This window comes from Brienomyrus brachyistius, chromosome 5 (genome assembly GCF_023856365.1).
Source record: "Brienomyrus brachyistius isolate T26 chromosome 5, BBRACH_0.4, whole genome shotgun sequence".
NCBI classification, from domain to species: domain Eukaryota; kingdom Metazoa; phylum Chordata; class Actinopteri; order Osteoglossiformes; family Mormyridae; genus Brienomyrus; species Brienomyrus brachyistius.
The window spans coordinates 6,685,953-6,703,323 of record NC_064537.1 but is presented as its reverse complement, the minus strand read 5'-3'; the positions used below and the strand labels follow the sequence as shown (position 1 = coordinate 6,703,323).

The 17,371-nt window shown below is 44.5% G+C and overlaps 1 protein-coding gene across 1 annotated transcript in view; it reads left to right on the top strand.

Moving 5' to 3' along the window:
- The window catches only part of LOC125742008 (voltage-dependent calcium channel gamma-2 subunit-like), a 61,269-nt gene that overhangs the window by 37,532 nt on the left and 6,366 nt on the right, over nucleotides 1-17,371 (top strand). The window contains 1 exon segment of the mRNA XM_049013587.1: nucleotides 9,961-10,044. Coding sequence (XP_048869544.1) covers nucleotides 9,961-10,044 — 84 coding nt within the window.

The window sequence follows — 17,371 nt, the reverse complement described above, 5'->3', positions numbered from 1 at the left end:
CGTTTACCAGAATTCGCAGGTTATAGTCAGCGACAGCGTTTGCCACCATTCAAACTACAAATTTGCATTGGGCCCCTGAGCCTTAGGGGCCCCCAGTTGACCACAAACAGTCACTACACTAGCAGCGAGCCTCAAGGTGAATTTTTTAAAGGGGGCCCAAAAACAGCACACCTGCCCTTGTTTGTACTGAGCAGATGAAGACTATATAAAATGCTGCTGTCCATCTTAAATGAGCCGACGCTGAAGGTGTCTGCTCTCCTTCAAAGACCCAGCAAGTTCACTTGACACTTCAGACCCAGACTGACACATTTGTGAAAATGAGTTGGGCCCTGTACTGGGATCCTGTCCTTCATCGGAACACAAATGGACAAACATAAGAACATAAGAAATTTTCAAATGAGAGGAGGCCATTCGGCCCATTAAGCTCGTTTGGGGAGAACTTAACTAATAGCTCAGAGTTAAAGTTAAAATCTTATCTAGCTCTGATTTAAAGGAACCCAGAGTTTTAGCTTGCGCTACACTAGCAGGAAGACTATTCCATACTCTAACTACACGCTGTGTAAAGAAGCGCTTCCTCAAATTCACTTTAAAATGTTCTCCCCCTAATTTCCACTTATGGCCACGAGTGCTAGTATTTAAACTAATACTGAATTAGCGATTTAGCTGAACAGCGTCCAGACCTGTCCGAATCTTATACGAGTATCTTGCATTTGACACACTTCTAGAGTTATGCAGTGTCAGCATGTCAAAGGAACGACACAGTTTGTCTGACCGCGGCGGGGTGGGCTGTGACGACCAGAGCTCACACAGCCGAGCTCCACCGCGATCGCCCGCATGCGGACTCTGACTCCCGCGTGAGTCCCGGTATGTCATGAATGTGCCCATGACGGTTGCTGTTGTCATAGCAATGATAGTGATGATTTTCACTTTAGTACGACACTAAATAGTGTTACTTAGGGATTTAGGAGCCATTTAAAAACATGAGAAATATATAGTGTAGCCGACACCGAAAAAGCAAATGGTCACTGCCTTTTTGTTTATTACAGTTTAAAATCAGCTGGTATCCCCTTCACTGTGCCCTGCTCTTTGGGGCAGCGCGTAGCTCAGCGGACTAAGCCTCTGTGATTGGAAGCTTGCTGGTTTGAGCCCAGGCACGGAAGAACGGTCGCCTGTGGGCCCTTGGGTAAAGCCCCCTAGCCCCACTGCAGGTGGCTGCCCTTCACTGCCACGCTTGCCTCGCCTGCATGCTGGGGTGGGCAAACAGAGGTCAATTATAGTTACTATTATTTGTTATTATTATTAGAAAATGGGATTGGAAGGTCATAGAGCTTCTGTTATTGCGGGGGGACTGAAATTTTCAGGATTAAGCGAACACTATGAATGACTTTTCAAGAGCGTTTTCTAAAAGACCGATCACAGGCAGGAAACCATAAATATAAGAGACTTCTTACACGCAAATTAAGCATTGTGCTGCTTCTCCTCACCCCCCCCTCCAACGGTTACGGATGGTTTATGAAATGCGATGTGAAGTTTGCTCCTTTTTCTGAAGGGCTGGTGGACCCTAACTGATGTGAAAGCGGCGGCAGCCGTGTTACATGCGTGAGACGTTCACACCGCCACGTTACCCGAATGACAGTAGGAGGAGGTGCAGGCCAGCGAGCGTAACAGGTTTCGGAGTAGGTGTGCACAAAGGCGAGGCGGAGATGAGCCCGCCTGCCTGGCACCCAGAACTCACTGTTCTCACCTGATAAGAGCGTGTCTGTGTCGCTGGCAGTTAGGAATATGTGCTGTTGCAGGGTTACTTTTACTGACATATCAGCTTGTAGGAGACTCGGTTCTGTCTGTCTTATAGGCCCCGCCTCCATCTGGTACCAGTGCCAGGCTCTTGAATCACGCTGTGCATCTTAATAAAGGAAGAAACTGCTGATTTTTATTTATTAAAAAAAAATAACAGACTGGCAGACTATAGCAAGGACTAATTGAACATTCTCAATTATCTTTAATAAGCCTTCAATGGTCTTGGTCAAAGGCCATTGTGTGGAGAAGATTGCAGTAACGTAAAGCATTTACAGGTTAATCTCAGGCGACTATCCTCGCAAACGGAAGGGGCTTATTGCACATAAACATAAAGTAAAGATTTCGTCAGTCTACGAGACTAAAGCCGTCGGCACCCTGAAATGGTCTACTGGTTCAAGCAAAGCTAGGTATCGAGAGCTCACACGCCTTTCGGTTTTACGAATTTTTACAGCGGGATATTTTTATCCAAGAAATTGAGGTTATAGTATCTGACTCAAGGGTACAACAGCAGGGCCCCTCACAGGACTCCCAGTTCAGTTCCTGAAGCGCTACGCTACCTGCTGCTCAGCACTTTTTAATTTTGCTCTTGGCCACTCATCTAGGGAAGGGTTGGCGAAACGAGGTCATGTGAGCTTCCGACGTGGCTCCCAGTGTGTTTAATAATCTCCAGGTTCGTTCCTTACCTGCTACGAGCCGGGAAAACGCTGATAAGATTTTCTTTTTAGTTATAGTGAAAGGAGAAAAAAAAAAGCAGACAGAAGAGGAAATAAATGAGCGTAAACCTCTGGCCATCTGTAGTCACGTTCTTGATGAACGAAGCAAGCCAGGACCTTGCATCTTCGTGGCCTTATGAGAAGACGTCTCTGTAAATAATACAGTACCAGCTCTCTGGAGTCCAGGGCTAATCTATGGACATCTGCGGAAGAGTGATATATGGAAGAAGCCCGAGGCAGACGCATGCCCTCCAATCTGAGACCCCGTATTGATCTTCCTATCCTGAGGGTGTCCAAAGACCACATGTCCTGCAAGCAGGTGGGACAGGTGGAGATCCTCAGGGTATCGCTTTCCCCCTTTTGCTACCAATTTGGCTGGTCGTGGTAATTGCAGTGTTTAAGAAGCTTGACCCCACAATCAGTAATATGGGGGGGGGGTTTAATGTAGCTGTATAATTGCATCTTGCACAATCTGCAAAGACAAGTACAGTAATAACATTACCAGGCTTCCTTTATTGGAGCTAAAATTCTACATCTGAATGAATGAGTCATATAGTCTTTCTCTAGATCTTTGCTCCTGTTTTGGCTTTACCTGAGAGAAAAAGTCAATCGAACAATTAACCTGCATTTCAGGTTACGATGCACAAGAGATGTGTACCGTACTCACCATGTGCTCATGATGTCCACGTTTGACATTCCAAACTGTGCTTGCAAGATCATCTCATTTTAAGCCAAAACAAATTAGGACATTAGATTCGAAATGACTGGCTTTTGAAGGTTGCATGCAAATGGTAATGGATATATGAATGTTTAAGTCACTGTAAGCTGTGTCTGCAGACATATGTAAGTAGATTGCCAACCGCTAAATTAATGCAGGGCAGTTTAGCAGAGCAGCTGCTGAAATACAGTGTGTTCCATCAGAACAGACCTCTTTAAAATAAAACGCCATTTCCCCTTAAATTGAACAGCCTCGTTCCGACCTCGTAACACAGCATACGATTCTGGTCTCCTCCGCTATCCCAGAATGCAGACGGTACTTATTTATATATTTGTTTGTTTTAATTAGTGAATTAATGTGCTCAGAGCCCTTCCTGTTACATTAGGCTATGAACCCATTCCGCTTACTGTTATATAATACTGTGCAGTAATCAGGTAGCATATTATTCCTGGTGTCTAGTTTCGGTCCTGATCCAAATCCTGATCATACATACTGTTCATTACAATTTTGTGACCTTAAGCTAAAGTACTTAACCAAATTCCTCCTGTAATTTATCTGACTGCATAAATAGTTACATTTGAAAGTCTTCTGCTAGGCCACCACAAAAACAGTTGCATTAATAAATAATTAGCAGGCTTCTTCTTTTTTTTTAGGGAGAGCTGCGGGAGTGTCTGTGTGTGTCGACTGTGATTGACAGCACTGGTCTCTGGGCTTCTCCAGGGAAGCTACTGTCTGTTAGCATCAATGCCACACGGCTAAAGACTCCTGCCAGCCATCTGGGATGCCGGGAAATCAAATTAGAGCACAGCTCCTTCTGATATTCTCGTTAACTTATTAGTAAAAAGGCTTCGTCCTGGGCTGAAGTTAAAGCGTTTTTTTTTTTCTTTTCATCCACTCACTCTCCAGTTTGGGGGGGGGGGGGGGGGGGGGGGGCAGAGGGACATGTTGAGGCAAGAATGAAATATCGAGATAAATATTGATTAGGTTTTTGAAGATTAAACCATAAGTGTTTCCATTAGTGATTAAGCTTTAATGCTGAGAGTTTTATTTTAACAGAAATAAATGGTTCTGGTGGTAGTAGCTTCAAGGAGCTGATCTGTCAGAAACTGATAAATAATCCTCTTCTAGCAGAAGCTCCTCCATGATACCATCATCTACTCAAGTTAATGTCACAGATGACGTTTTCTCTGAGGTGACGTGTCCATTAATATATTACTACAGGTATCCCTGTAAGATAATGATTAGGGCAATAACTCTCCCTCTTTCTGAAAATTTAATACATTTTATTAAACGTGCGTTACTGAGGTAGTGGTGAGGGAATGGAGCAGTGGGTTTGCTGTTTGGCTTCTCGGGGGAGACGTTTAACCTGAATTGTTTCAGTTAAGATGAAATATACAGCTACATAACTGGGTCACATCATCACACTGGATGAGGACATCAGCCTGACAAATAAAGATCACAGTGCTTTGTGTAGTAAATTTTTGGTGTGGGGGAAGTGACTGGAGCAGCAGAGCTTGGTGGGCAACAGAATGTGTCTGCCATGTGATGGACTGGCATTCCGTCCAGGGTGTCCCCTGCCATGTGATGGATTGGCATCCCGTCCAGGGTGTCACCTGCCTTGTGCCCTGTGATGGACTGGCATCCCATCCAGGGTGTCCCCTGCCTCGTGCCCAGTGATGGACTGGCATCCCATCCAGGGTGTCCCCTGCCTCGTGCCCAGTGATGGACTGGCATCCCATCCAGGGTGTCCCCTGCCTCGTGCCCTGTGATGGACTGGCATCCCGTCCAGGGTGTCACCTGCCTCGTGCCCAGTGATGGACTGGCATCCCATCCAGGGTGTCCCCTGCCTCGTGCCCAGTGATGGACTGGCATCCCGTCCAGGGTGTCCCCTGCCTCATGCCCAGTGATGGACTGGCATCCTGTCCAGGGTGTCACCTGCCTCGTGCCCAGTGATGGACTGGCATCCCATCCAGGGTGTCCCTTGCCTTGTGCCCTGCGATAGACTAGCATGCCATTCAGGGTGTCCCCTGTACATCCTCTAATAGGTTCATCGCTACCCTGAACTGGAGAAACAGTATTGAAGGTTGGTGGCTGGGAAGATTTGCAGGTGAAGTCGATGGAGCTTTTGGCTTGAATTCACACTTAGCCATCTAGACAAGGTTGATTCCCCTCCCATTAGGACATCCTGAACTAGGAAAAGTGCTTCACATGGGCTGAAGGTGGACAGACACTGTGCACAACCGATTCGCGGGTTTCTTTGGACTCGTGGGATACTTTTGTGTAATTATATTTCACTGCTGACATAGGGGGCAGTGAAGAACGTCTTTCCCTCCTCGACGTTGAGAGCCACATGCCATATTTGACCTTTGAGGAGGAGAGTCTGCATTTGATAGTGAAGTGTTAGGTTATGGTTTATATCCAAGCAAAGGCTCCCCAGAAAGCTATTTAAATTTGAGGTCACTATTAAGGTGACACCAGGCCATCTGGACAAACAGCCACAGCAAAGCATTCTGATAGTTTCGCCATTTCATCCTCAGGTAGTTTTTGTCCTCGTTTTATTCGCTGTCATCGCTGGCTTTCGTTGTTTCTGCCAGGGCACGGCCTGCCTGTTACCCCCAGCAGACTGGGAGCACTGGGCGTTAAATGGACATGCAATCAAGCACGATTCGGCCACCGTTTGTGAATTTTAAGCTGGTGTTGTGTTTGTAGGGTCCATTTTGGAACTTATGTTCAAAAGACAAGATAATGTGAATGGCGACCAATAAGCAATGGGGGGGAAATCGATATTATGGCATCTAAAGACCCTTGAGGAACAACAACACAGTATTATGTTGATCGGTTGGCCAGACTTTTAACATGTTACTTTAACCATCTACCTGTCTGTCTGTCTGCTTCTCTGTCTGTCTGACTGTCTGTCTGTCTGCTGTCCATTCATTCAATTCATTCGTTTGGTCTCATAAAATGAAAAGGAAATTTTAAAAACTCACTCAGTCTGTTTTCTGTTGTTCTTGAGATGAAATCGCCAATCACCTGAAGTCAGGCTTCCTCATCATGTGTCACAGTACTGGGAACCATCTCACTCAGTCCTCATGTAATCCAGTGAAGGACTTTTGTTTAACTTTTCGTTAACTCACTATGTTCACAGAAATCTTCCTGAAAACATAATCTGAAGACTGAATGAGTTCTGCGAATTTGCTCTTCACCTGGAAAAAAAAGTCTGATAATCTTATTTTATTAGAACTAAGGACAAATTGTAATACGACACATGATCAAATGATTTAACAGCATAATGACAGAGCATCGGCTTTGTTTAATGACACCATGTGTGCTTCACTGCAGGGTACAGGATAGTAGGTAGTTAGTCCCAGAAGGGGCCCGCTGTTGTACCCTTGAGCAAGTACTTAACCTAAATTGCTCCAGTGAAAATTATGCAGCTGTACACATGGGTAAATGTGTGCTTCTCTATGCTGCGTAATTCTGACTTCCATTTTCTTTGGGGGGGGGGCAATTGATGTCAGGGGGAAATCAGACGCCGCAGGCGATGAATTACACCTAATTGGCAGAATGTTAGTGAGAGATGGGGGGGGTGTTTGAGGCTTTCCCAAGGTTCTCAGCAGGTGCCTTGCAATCCGGGTGACATTGATTATCACTTAGATGTTTGCCTACATGGGGCTGTCGATAAGAATGTTTTCTGTGGTGTGTTTGTGTGATTTTTTTTCAGGTGGTTTATTGCAAAGTGATTCACTCAAGAGCAGAAACCTGGAACCAGCTGGCAAAACTGGCAATTTGGACACTGATCCCAGAAATTCCTGAAAAACTTAATTTTAATTTTAAGGATTTATTGATGACTGACTGTAGTTTATGATGATAATTTTTATTCCATTTGTAAGGATTGTGGTAATGTATAAAATGGGGGAAAGGGTTTTTTTTGGCTTTTGTCCTTTACGTTTAGTTCTGACCAAGTAAGCGTTAGCAAGGATGGCCAGGTAGAAGTTCAGATGACTTGTCAAAAGTCTTTAAAAGCCTTTTCTTTGCCTAATCTTTGACTGCTTCTAGATTCTTTGAAAGGTTCTGTAATGGTGTGTTTGGTTTCACACTGAAGACAGGAGAGTTGTCTGTGTGTGACAGGAACCGGCCGTCCGGGAAAAGTGACTGTACAGTAATGGAGAGTATGGCCAAATACACTCTCTGTCTGTGAGTGTGTGTGTGTCTGTGTGTGTGTGGGGGGGTAATCATTAAACTATGGGGAACAGTGCATACAATGTTCATTTTGTGTATTTTTATACGCATTTATTCATTAATTAATTGCAGAGTGTCCGTTCACAACCAGTGACTTTAAGCGAGACAGCTGGGTTATTGAATGTGGGATATACTCACAAACACTGATGCATATTTCCATACATGCATCATTAGGCTTTTTTCTTAGCCTTTCTTAGCTCTCAGTAGGGTTGCCAACTTTTGTCAGCTGGCTGGGGTGAGATTTAAAATTTGAGACAAGTCTGTTCGCACATGTTCACATATTTACATATATGTAACAGTTTCATTACCTTGTAAATACTCTGCAGTTTTTGCAAATTACCCCAATGCTTTTGATGTAGCTAATTTCAGGTAAATAGTGGAATAATATTGAATTGCAATAAGATTTCTTGAGTCAGCATGAGAGTCTGAAAGTGTCACCCCAGGTGCGTGAGAGTTGGCAACCCTACCTTAGCCCTTCTCCTTAGCCCTTAGCCTTTCTCCTTAACCCTTAGCCCTTCTCCTTAGCCTTTCTCCTTAGCCCTTAGCCCTTCTCCTTAGCCTTTCTCCTTAGCCCTTCTCCTTAGCCTTTCTCCTTAGCCCTTCTCCTTAGCCTTTCTCCTTAGCCCTTCTCCTTAGCCTTTCTCCTTAGCCCTTCTCCTTAGCCCTTAGCCCTTAGCCCTTCTCCTTAGCCTTTCTCCTTAGCCCTTAGCCCTTCTCCTTAGCCCTTAGCCCTTCTCCTTAGCCTTTCTCCTTAGCCCTTAGCCCTTCTCCTTAGCCCTTAGCCTTTCTCCTTAGCCCTTCTCCTTAGCCCTTAGCCCTTCTCCTTAGCCTTTCTCCTTAGCCCTTAGGCTTTTCTGCTTCGCTCTTCTCTTAGGTCCTCACATTAGTTTTTTCTTAGTTCTTCTCTTTCGCCTTTCTTCTCAGTCCTTAGTCCTTCACCTCACTCCTTAGCTCTTGAGTTTAGCTCTTCCCTTTAGTCCTTCTTCTTAGTCCTTCTCTTTAGCCTTTTTCTTTAGCCTTTAGCTCCTTTCTTTAGCCCTTCTTTTAGCATATTTCTTTAGCCGTTATCCTTAGCCTTTCTCCTTAGTGCCTGTCTTTAACCATTCTGCTTAGCCCTTCTGTCTGCGTTTCCTGCTAACTCCTTTCCTCACCAGTCCATCAGTTAGCTTTTCATCTCCCAACCCTTAATAGCCACAGCATTAAACTGTCTGGATTAACGGGAGGTGTTCTGTGGTGCTCTGGGGCAATGGAGGTGAGGAGGAGAGTGGCAGTCGCCACAACTCAGCAGCTCTACGTCTGGCCAGAAAGGGCGGTGGACTTCTTTACAGCTGACTGCTCATTTGCGTTGTCTTTGCATGAGTGGTTTCCTCACTTGACCCCCACCCCTGCCCCCTCAAAGGACCAGAGTGGAATATGACAGATGGGCATATTTCTGCACATCTGGTACACCTGCTGGTTCCGGCCAGAGTCCTGGGTCCAGGTGCAGTTTTGTGGCAGCACTTCATCGTTGAGCTGCTACTGAGTGCCAAAAGATTAGATCATTGAATCAATCTGAGTGGGGTTCATGTGGGACTGTTTCAGCAAGCCTGCAACTTAATGGAGTTCCGTGCTCTGTCCAAGTCGGGTGAACATACATGAAGTATTGGAAGCAAGCAGGGGATAGAGTAACTGCACACAGCCTGGTCTGGGTAATCTCTTGGGGTTCCACGTTGACTGATCATCAGCTCTGTGTTCCAGGTAATGGTAACAATACTCAGCCGACGCTGAAAACCTTGTTAGGATTTAACTACAGCTAGCAAAGAGTCAGGAGAGGCGTTTTTTGTAATACTTCAAGGAAAGAGGTTGGTGTGCACCTGTATTGTGTCTGCTGTGTGGCAATAATCACAGTCGGCATTGTCTGTGCCTTTGTGTTGGTCAGTTGAAGGGACCACTGCCTTGTTTTATGCTTGGTTTTATTAATAAAATCTTTGGGTTATCAGCCTTGCATGGTGGCTCCATAGGTAGCACTGTACCCTCACACCTCCAGAGCTGGGAAGTAGAATTCTGTCTATGTAGAATGTGTGTGTTCTTCCTATGTGTGATGTGGGCTTCCTCCAGTTATTCAGATCTCAGCCTCAGGTCCAAAGACACGCCCCTTAGGCTATTTGGCATCTCCATGTGGTCCATAATGTCCTGATGTCCTTCGACAAGCTAACCAGGCTGTGCCTCTGCCAGGGATATATTCCAGCCCCCCCCTCATCCCTATCTAAGATAAACAGCCAGAAGATGGATAGATGGATGGATCTTTTGGTTTTCATCTCAAGCTTACCCTCGGGGCAGGCATGCGCCCCTGGGCCTGCCGCAGTCTTTTACCTTAAAGCACATTTATGGGCATTAGTGAATCACTTTATAATAAATGGGTTCCTTCCCACCGCGATACGCCTATGTGTCAGAAGTGCATAGCTGGAATCTCAGTGCGAGTTTCTCCAACCTCTGTGCTCTTGTCCCCTACAGGCAATTTTAAAGGGCTGTGTAAACAGATAGACCACTTTCCCGAAGACACGGATTATGAAGCGGACCCCAGCGAGTACTTCCTACGTAAGTCCCCTTCTCTGCATCTCCACACTCCGAGGGTGCTGGTGTTTCCGAGCAAACATCCACAGTGGCATGTATCAAAAACCATGCCTTGATGTGCTTTTTGTACGTTTCATATTACTTCCTACTGGCCATTCCTCTCGGTTTTGGAGACTGGCAAGTTTTCTCTGCCGTTGGTGCTCAGTTTTGATTTTTGAGTCCTGTCATGCGGCCAGCCAGCCATGATTGGCTCTTCAGTCATGTGTGGGTGGGGGGGGATGCTTGATTCTAGTATTTACTTTCAATGCTCAATGTCTGTTCACAAAGCAGCTCCAGGGCCAAACATCGAACAAATATGATTTTCATTAGCTTAATTTCAATAGCTTAATTAGCAATAACTATTTCTCTTTTCAATTTCAACTGCACTGTGAAGTATAATATGAACTTCTTCGGGAAAAAAAAAATACCTATTGAGGATTTATTTACCGTAAGTGTTTATCATGTAGCTCAAGTAGAACAAGCGGCATCTTGTGGTTGACGGGGTGCATTCTGACCTCAGCTTGATCCTATGGGTGATAACGGTAATGATGGGTTGTGCTGATTGGTCAAAGACAGAGTGAGAATGAGAGACATCGACCCCACACAATTGTGGCATTGGGAGTGGGGGGCAAAGAGAGGGTGAAGCAATGGTGGGTGTTCTTAATGTATAAACGGCCCGCAAGTGGATGACAGGACTGGGTTTCCGGTCCCCCAACGCCTTGCCAATTAGGACACTCACTTCTATAAAATATTTCGGGCTCCCCTATATAGGTCAAGCATCTTCTCTTTGCGCCCATCTGCCTTTGCATTGGGGCCGAAAGTCACTGTTGGAGGGCAGCTGCCTGGGGTGGCGGCATGGGAGGTGAGCCCCCCCTTCACATTTCTTAGCCTCTCTGTATGGTGCAATGTCATACCCCCCCTCCCTCCCACCCCCCACATGCTGGGAAGCCCCCCGAATCAGCCTCACGCCTCTTACTAAGCCAGTTTCTGCTAAATTGTATCGGTTTTACAGGAGTTTCATTAACTGACGCAGCGGGAAGGTAACATCGTTAACATCCCGCGAAAAGAAATTCCCGCTAACGAGACGCACACAAAACAAGCAAAAATAATCCATTTGCATACAATTTTTTTTTTTTTAATTCCGCGGAACAGTTATTAAGAGCAATATGTAAACTGTGTACACTTGCGTTCAATAGAGCTCAGATTTATCGGATAAGCTATAAGGAAACACCGTGAAAATGGATGGGAAAACATCATAGATCACAAGAGAGTAAACATGTAAGGCACGCGAAACGTTCTAAGAACTGCTCCCTGTGCATGCTCTGCGTCACTCCTGACAGGGTGCTGCCTTCTCCATGCTGCTGCAGACCCACTGAGGCCTGTGCAGATTGCACGCATGCTCACTGAAAATGCGACACAGCCAGGCGCAATGAACTGGAATACTTTGGAGCTGGAGCAAAATGTTCTTTTCTTTTGATGTTTTTGACTGTTGATGCTTGTTATCCTGTATTTTGTGACCTTAATTTATGGACCTGGATATACAAGAGATAAATAATGCAATAATAATAATTGGTCCTTAAATGTTGCATATATTTCAACAGAGAACTACAGCGTTCTTTAATGCAGTTGCATGTGGACCCTAAGAGTCATCTTCAGCTGATACAATGATGTAAATCAGTAAATGATTATAAATTCTGCGAGACTTCAAGCCTAATAAGCTCTAATCACCTGCCTTTAAATCTGGAGTTTACCCAGTCTTGGTAGAGGCATCAGTAGGTGTGGCTCTGTAATCTGGTTCTGTCGTTCGAAGGTTGCTGGTTCAAATCTCGTGTCTAGCATAGAGTCCACTTTTAGGCCCTTGAGCGAGGGCCCCTAACCCCCAATCGCTCCAGGGACCGGCTGACCTGCTCTCTGATCCTCATTTGTACATCACATTGGACAAATGTCCCTAAATAAATAAACCTAGAGGTTGTTGGTTTAAATCTTATGAGTGGCAAAGTGGCTAAAGCACTATGAGAAGCATTGAGCTGAATACCAGGTTGCTCTCTCAAGGTATTTTTAGAAACTTGATATTTTTATTGTTTAGACTCACATATATCAAATATATGTGGAGCAAACGGAATGATGCCTACGAACATTTCACAGGAACACGTCACTCTCTGTTTCAGTTGGATCCATAATCTCTGCTGTGTAAATCCTACCTTTGTGCTAGACGGCCACACACTGGCCACTGTACTGACTGCATCTGTGACTGTCCATGGAGGAGCAGGCTTTGACGTCCATCGCTACCTCCTCTGTTAGAAGTTACAATGATGGACATAGAAACGTAATGGATTAGCAAATGGATCATTTTATTGATTTATAACTACCACTACCAATATTTTTTTAAACTGGATATTTGAGTTTACATAATTCCAATTCTATAAATTACAGTCAAATAATTAGCTCAGAATTCTGGGAACTAGCAACCTTTTGGCAAGAACTGGTCTTATCAAATGTACTAGGTATAGTGGAATCAATCCAAACACGGATGGTTACCATGTGTTTCAGACAAAAAGGGGCTTTAAACTCATGCCCTGTTGGTGCTGATTCCCATGTCCAGTCGTTTAGCAGGACATGGAGCTGTAAGAAGAAGGGAGGTGGTATAAAAATTAAATTTGAATTGGGTCAGGCTTAGTTACAGTGATGCGAATCCCACAGGTACTAGATTCCTACACTGATACAGACCAGACACTTTGACTGTGCCCCCTCCAGGACGGATGCTTCTTTGTTGGGGGTCATAGCAGGATAGCAGGGCATCTATCAAGGGCTGACGTCTGGAGATGATCAGTGGTCCTCATCCTATAGCCGGTCACAGACTAGATGGGCAGCATCTGGTACACCGAGAACCCTGGCATCCACACTGACATTTTTTTGGCCAGTCAAATTGCTGAAATTTGGGGCCCCAGAAGAAGTGAAGTAAGAAATAACAGCCTAACTGCTCTAGCTGAGAAGACTGGGGGGCTAGGAGGGAGTGTTAAATTGGCCAGCCATCGGACCATTTGGGGTGAAGTGCATTGTGATGTAAAAATTGGGTAATATGAAGCTCTTTGGTTCCCTGCCCAGCTGAATACACCTCAGCTGTGGTTGGCAACAAACCAGGAAGAGAACTATTGGAGGTACACAAAGCAATGGAAACACCCAACAATATGTCCATATCAAAGATCTTATAAGGACTTCAGCTACTTTATGCTTTCAGAACAATTTGAGTCATTCATGGAATGCTGTCGTACAATTCCCAAACTGTGTGTAGTGGAATATCCAACCATTTCTCAAGAAGAAAAGCCTTTTTAAGGGATGGGAAACCTTTTTTTGCACTTTATATGACTATATTTACTGTAGTACCTGGGACGACCATGGAAGGCATTTGACTTCATTCTGATTATTATGAAACCATTCATGAGTTTAGCAATGTGCATCCTGGAGAATGGGTACATGTTGAGGGAAAAGTTCTTGCACCATAGGGTGCATCTAGTTCGCTAAATTAACCTAATTTCTTGACCTTTATAGGAGAAGGGAGAACAACCTTATGAAACCCATGGAAGAGCTGCCCATATCATTATACCATATGAGACCATATTTAACAGCTGGCAGCCGATAGTTTGGCTTTCTCCACAGATAAAGCCGCCCAGATGCGGGAAACATGAATGAACGATGACTCAGAACATACTGGTTGTTTCCATTTGTCAGGGATGCAGATTTTCTGCTCGTCCCGCCAGGTTATTCATCTTCAGGCTTTGGTGCTGGATACAAGTGATTTCTAGACGGCAGACCTGTCATAAATTCAAGCTCTTTGAAGCTCAAGACGTACAGATTTTGTTGAGTCTGGGCCACAGAGATGCTGATTCAGTTCTGTGGTCATTTTCGAGCCTGTATTTCTGTGGATTTTAGCAGCTCTGCTTTTAAGGGGCTGTCTATTCCTGTCGGTGATCTTGCACTTGCATCCTCTGTTCCTCTTTACCGACGCAGTCCAACACACGATGTCGTTTCTTTTCCGAGACTCCTTCTTTTGACACATGAAATGAATTTGCAGTTTTTCTGACTAATGCACCTGCAGTTTGGGCCCAGACTATCTGGCCTCTTTGGAACATCCTGTCAACCAGCATTCAACTGCGTTTGTCATTGAGATTTAGTTACTTCACAGTTAGTCCTTCTCGATGTGATGCTTCCAGCACTTGGTCCCGACTGCTGGTAACCCTGACGACCAGGAAGAGTGGGCAAAGCTTGAAGGAGGAATCAGCTTAGCAGATGGATGAGTGTTTTACTCCTAATATAGCAAATCTGAAACATTAAAATGAATCCGTAGTAAAGACTCATCGTTGGGGTCAGCATGGTGTTCTGTGAGTGCCAGAATGCATTTTAATGACTCCCAATACAAATGTAGAACAGTGGAAATTTATTGTCCATACAGTTAAGCATTATTTTATTTGCGCAATATTTTATGTTTTTTTGTTAAACATTATTAAATAAATGGAAGGCTGAAAAAGACACAAAAACCTTTCAGCCCTGACAACAAGTCAGAATTTTATAGCAATAAAAATATATTAGTGAATTTCATTTACTGAAAGAATTTCATTTACTGAAATTCTTAACATACTCCTTAAATTTTTGTCATAAAATATATACAAGGGGCTTTAAAGTATTTTATAAGTTCAAGTAAATACTTCACATCGATGGTTAGGACCGTAAGATGTGTTGTATGTGGGAATTTGAGTCTGACGTAATGAAGTGCTTCACATTGCTATTAACACATCAATCGACACGTGTCCGTTTTCATGTTTGTAGTATAGGTGCTCAGATTTCATTAGTGGCATATCCAAAATCCACAATTACAGAGGGGGTCCATCAGGCGTTTCTGCAGAAATGTATGTTCAGTTTGTGTCCATGATGGGACGGCTCCTCACGCCAAGCCATACGTCATTTCTGATTGCTCCATTCCTCTAGCCGAGTCTTGGTGATCCCTCTGTGAAACATAAATATTGTTAACGGTTAAGCTGAGAGCTAACTGTTTTGATTGGTCTGACTGCTACTTTGTCGCATTCCTACACAGATCAGATGCTGGGGATGCGCAACGTACTGCTTAACGTTTCGTCATCGATTGTCCGTCGTTAAGAATGAAGATATCAGCCCAAGAATACTGGTCAATATTTCTGGCCGATATTTCAAAATCATGACTATTTGAAGTTAGCGTCACCAGAGCTAAAGCCATAGCTACTAAAAGGCTGGCGATCATGGGTGTTGTTTTGACTATTTTAGCGCCCCCCCTCTCCCCCCAAATTAATGTGTATTTATTGGCTTAAGTTATGAATAGCTCTCTATATTATATATAATGATATTGTATAGCCTACTGTACATACAGTAATCAATCCAAATGCCACATCGTCCAGATGCAACGTCTCCAAATTCACAATGCCGGCTATGTTTAGTTTCCAGGTGAAGAGGTTGCACAAACCAGTACTTCAGTTGGTTACCAAAAAGTGTAGGGCTTGAATATTCAACACAATTCACAGCGGGGGAGACTTCTGAAAGAGAACTGTAACAAGAGAAGGAAGGTATATAAGGTATATTAGGTATATAATAAGGTATATATTGAGACAACTTTTAGCCAAAGCAGGAAATTTATGAAGCTGTACAAAACCTATATTTTCAAGTAGCCAATACAGTGATGTTATACTGAACACATTTCACAAAACAGACCAGGAATAGGAGCTTCTTCTGTTACTTCTGGATGTCTGAAGAAATCTTTAGAAAAACAACAAATGAAAAATAACCCATATTTTACCGAAATGACCGAAATAATTCTGATCATAATAAGAATAATTTTATCCGTACAAGGCTGAAAGGGTGTATTTACTAATTTCAGCAGCTAAGCGAATGGAAGGTTTTATACCTCTTAGAGTTGCCACTTTTCATGTGTGAAAAACCGGGACACTCCAGCTTTGTTTGGGGGAGTGGGCATTAAGCCATTTCTGCAAAAATACCACGTTAATAGAGGTAGGAATCTCTTACCTACAGTATATTTGTCCTGGTCCAGTCTGGCCCAGAGGTCGAAATTGTCTTTTTTCACCATTTCACCCCCCACACCCCCACACCCCTCCCCCAACTTCTCCCCCCTTGCCAAGTAGCTCACAGTTTAGCCGGGTTCTGGGTATTAGCGATGTTAGAGAGAAATATATCGGTTATCGGTCACGATCTTTTAGCATGTGAAGGAGTTACAGACAGGACAGGAGAGCGGGATGGATGTGCAGCTGTGTGACAGGGCTGAGTGCCCACATCCCGTACGCTGAGTGACGTGTGGCCAAGCAGGTGGATCTAAGGAGGCCAAGAACAATGAAATGCTTTGTCATTCAAGGGTTTTTCCCCCCCATAAAAATAGAATCTCTAGGGATTTTTCTTTTTACTTAAACAGGGATGTAATTTAAAGTGACTGAAATGGGTTAACATTACCAGGTAACATGGTGTGCAGATCAGCTGTTACGAAGGCCGGGTGAGATTGATAATCATTTGCAGCATCCAAGCCTCCTGAGACAGAGCTGTAGTCAGGTAGCACTTTCATCGTTTGGCTGTGTGTGTGTTAAATTATCTTCTATATATCTTCTACGTATTTGTTCCCCTGTGTGGAATGAAAGGGATGGTGTGTGTGTGTGTGTGTGGGCGTTTAGTGGGGCATCGATGAGTTAGTGTGTTATGTGGAAAGTGTGTGTGTGTGTTTTGGATTCATGAACAGACAACGCAGTCAGGCAGCCAGTTTACGCTGCGGGATGCATAGATCAATACGCTTCGATCCCTGTCCTCTCTCTCTTTGTGTGTCTCCGCAAAGCCCCCCCCCCCCCCCCATTCCCTGAAGCCTCAGGCCCACATGTAGGACCTCTCTGACTCTCAGAGATGCACCAACCCAAGAGTCAGTGCCAGCACCAATACCCCCCCCCCCCCCCTCACAAAAACCAGCGTGTTGTTACTTCCCACGGTGCAGAAAACGCCAATGCGTGCGCAAAGGGGGGCTCCACCTCTTCCCATCCCCCATCCGCGGCACGTCGCAGAGGGAAAACGGAACGACCGGGAGGTGACCTTGACCTCACCATTAACCACGCCTCGCTGCCTTGTTCCCCGAGTGCTGCCTCGTTAATTAGATAGAAGGCAGAAATTAGCCAAAGACAAAATACCTCTATATAGTGAGGTTCATGTTAAAATATAGTGTTAAACCCTAAAAGAATTGACAGACATTGAGCTAAACATTAAGTGGTGTGGTAGGAGATTTCTCAGTTTAATCGTG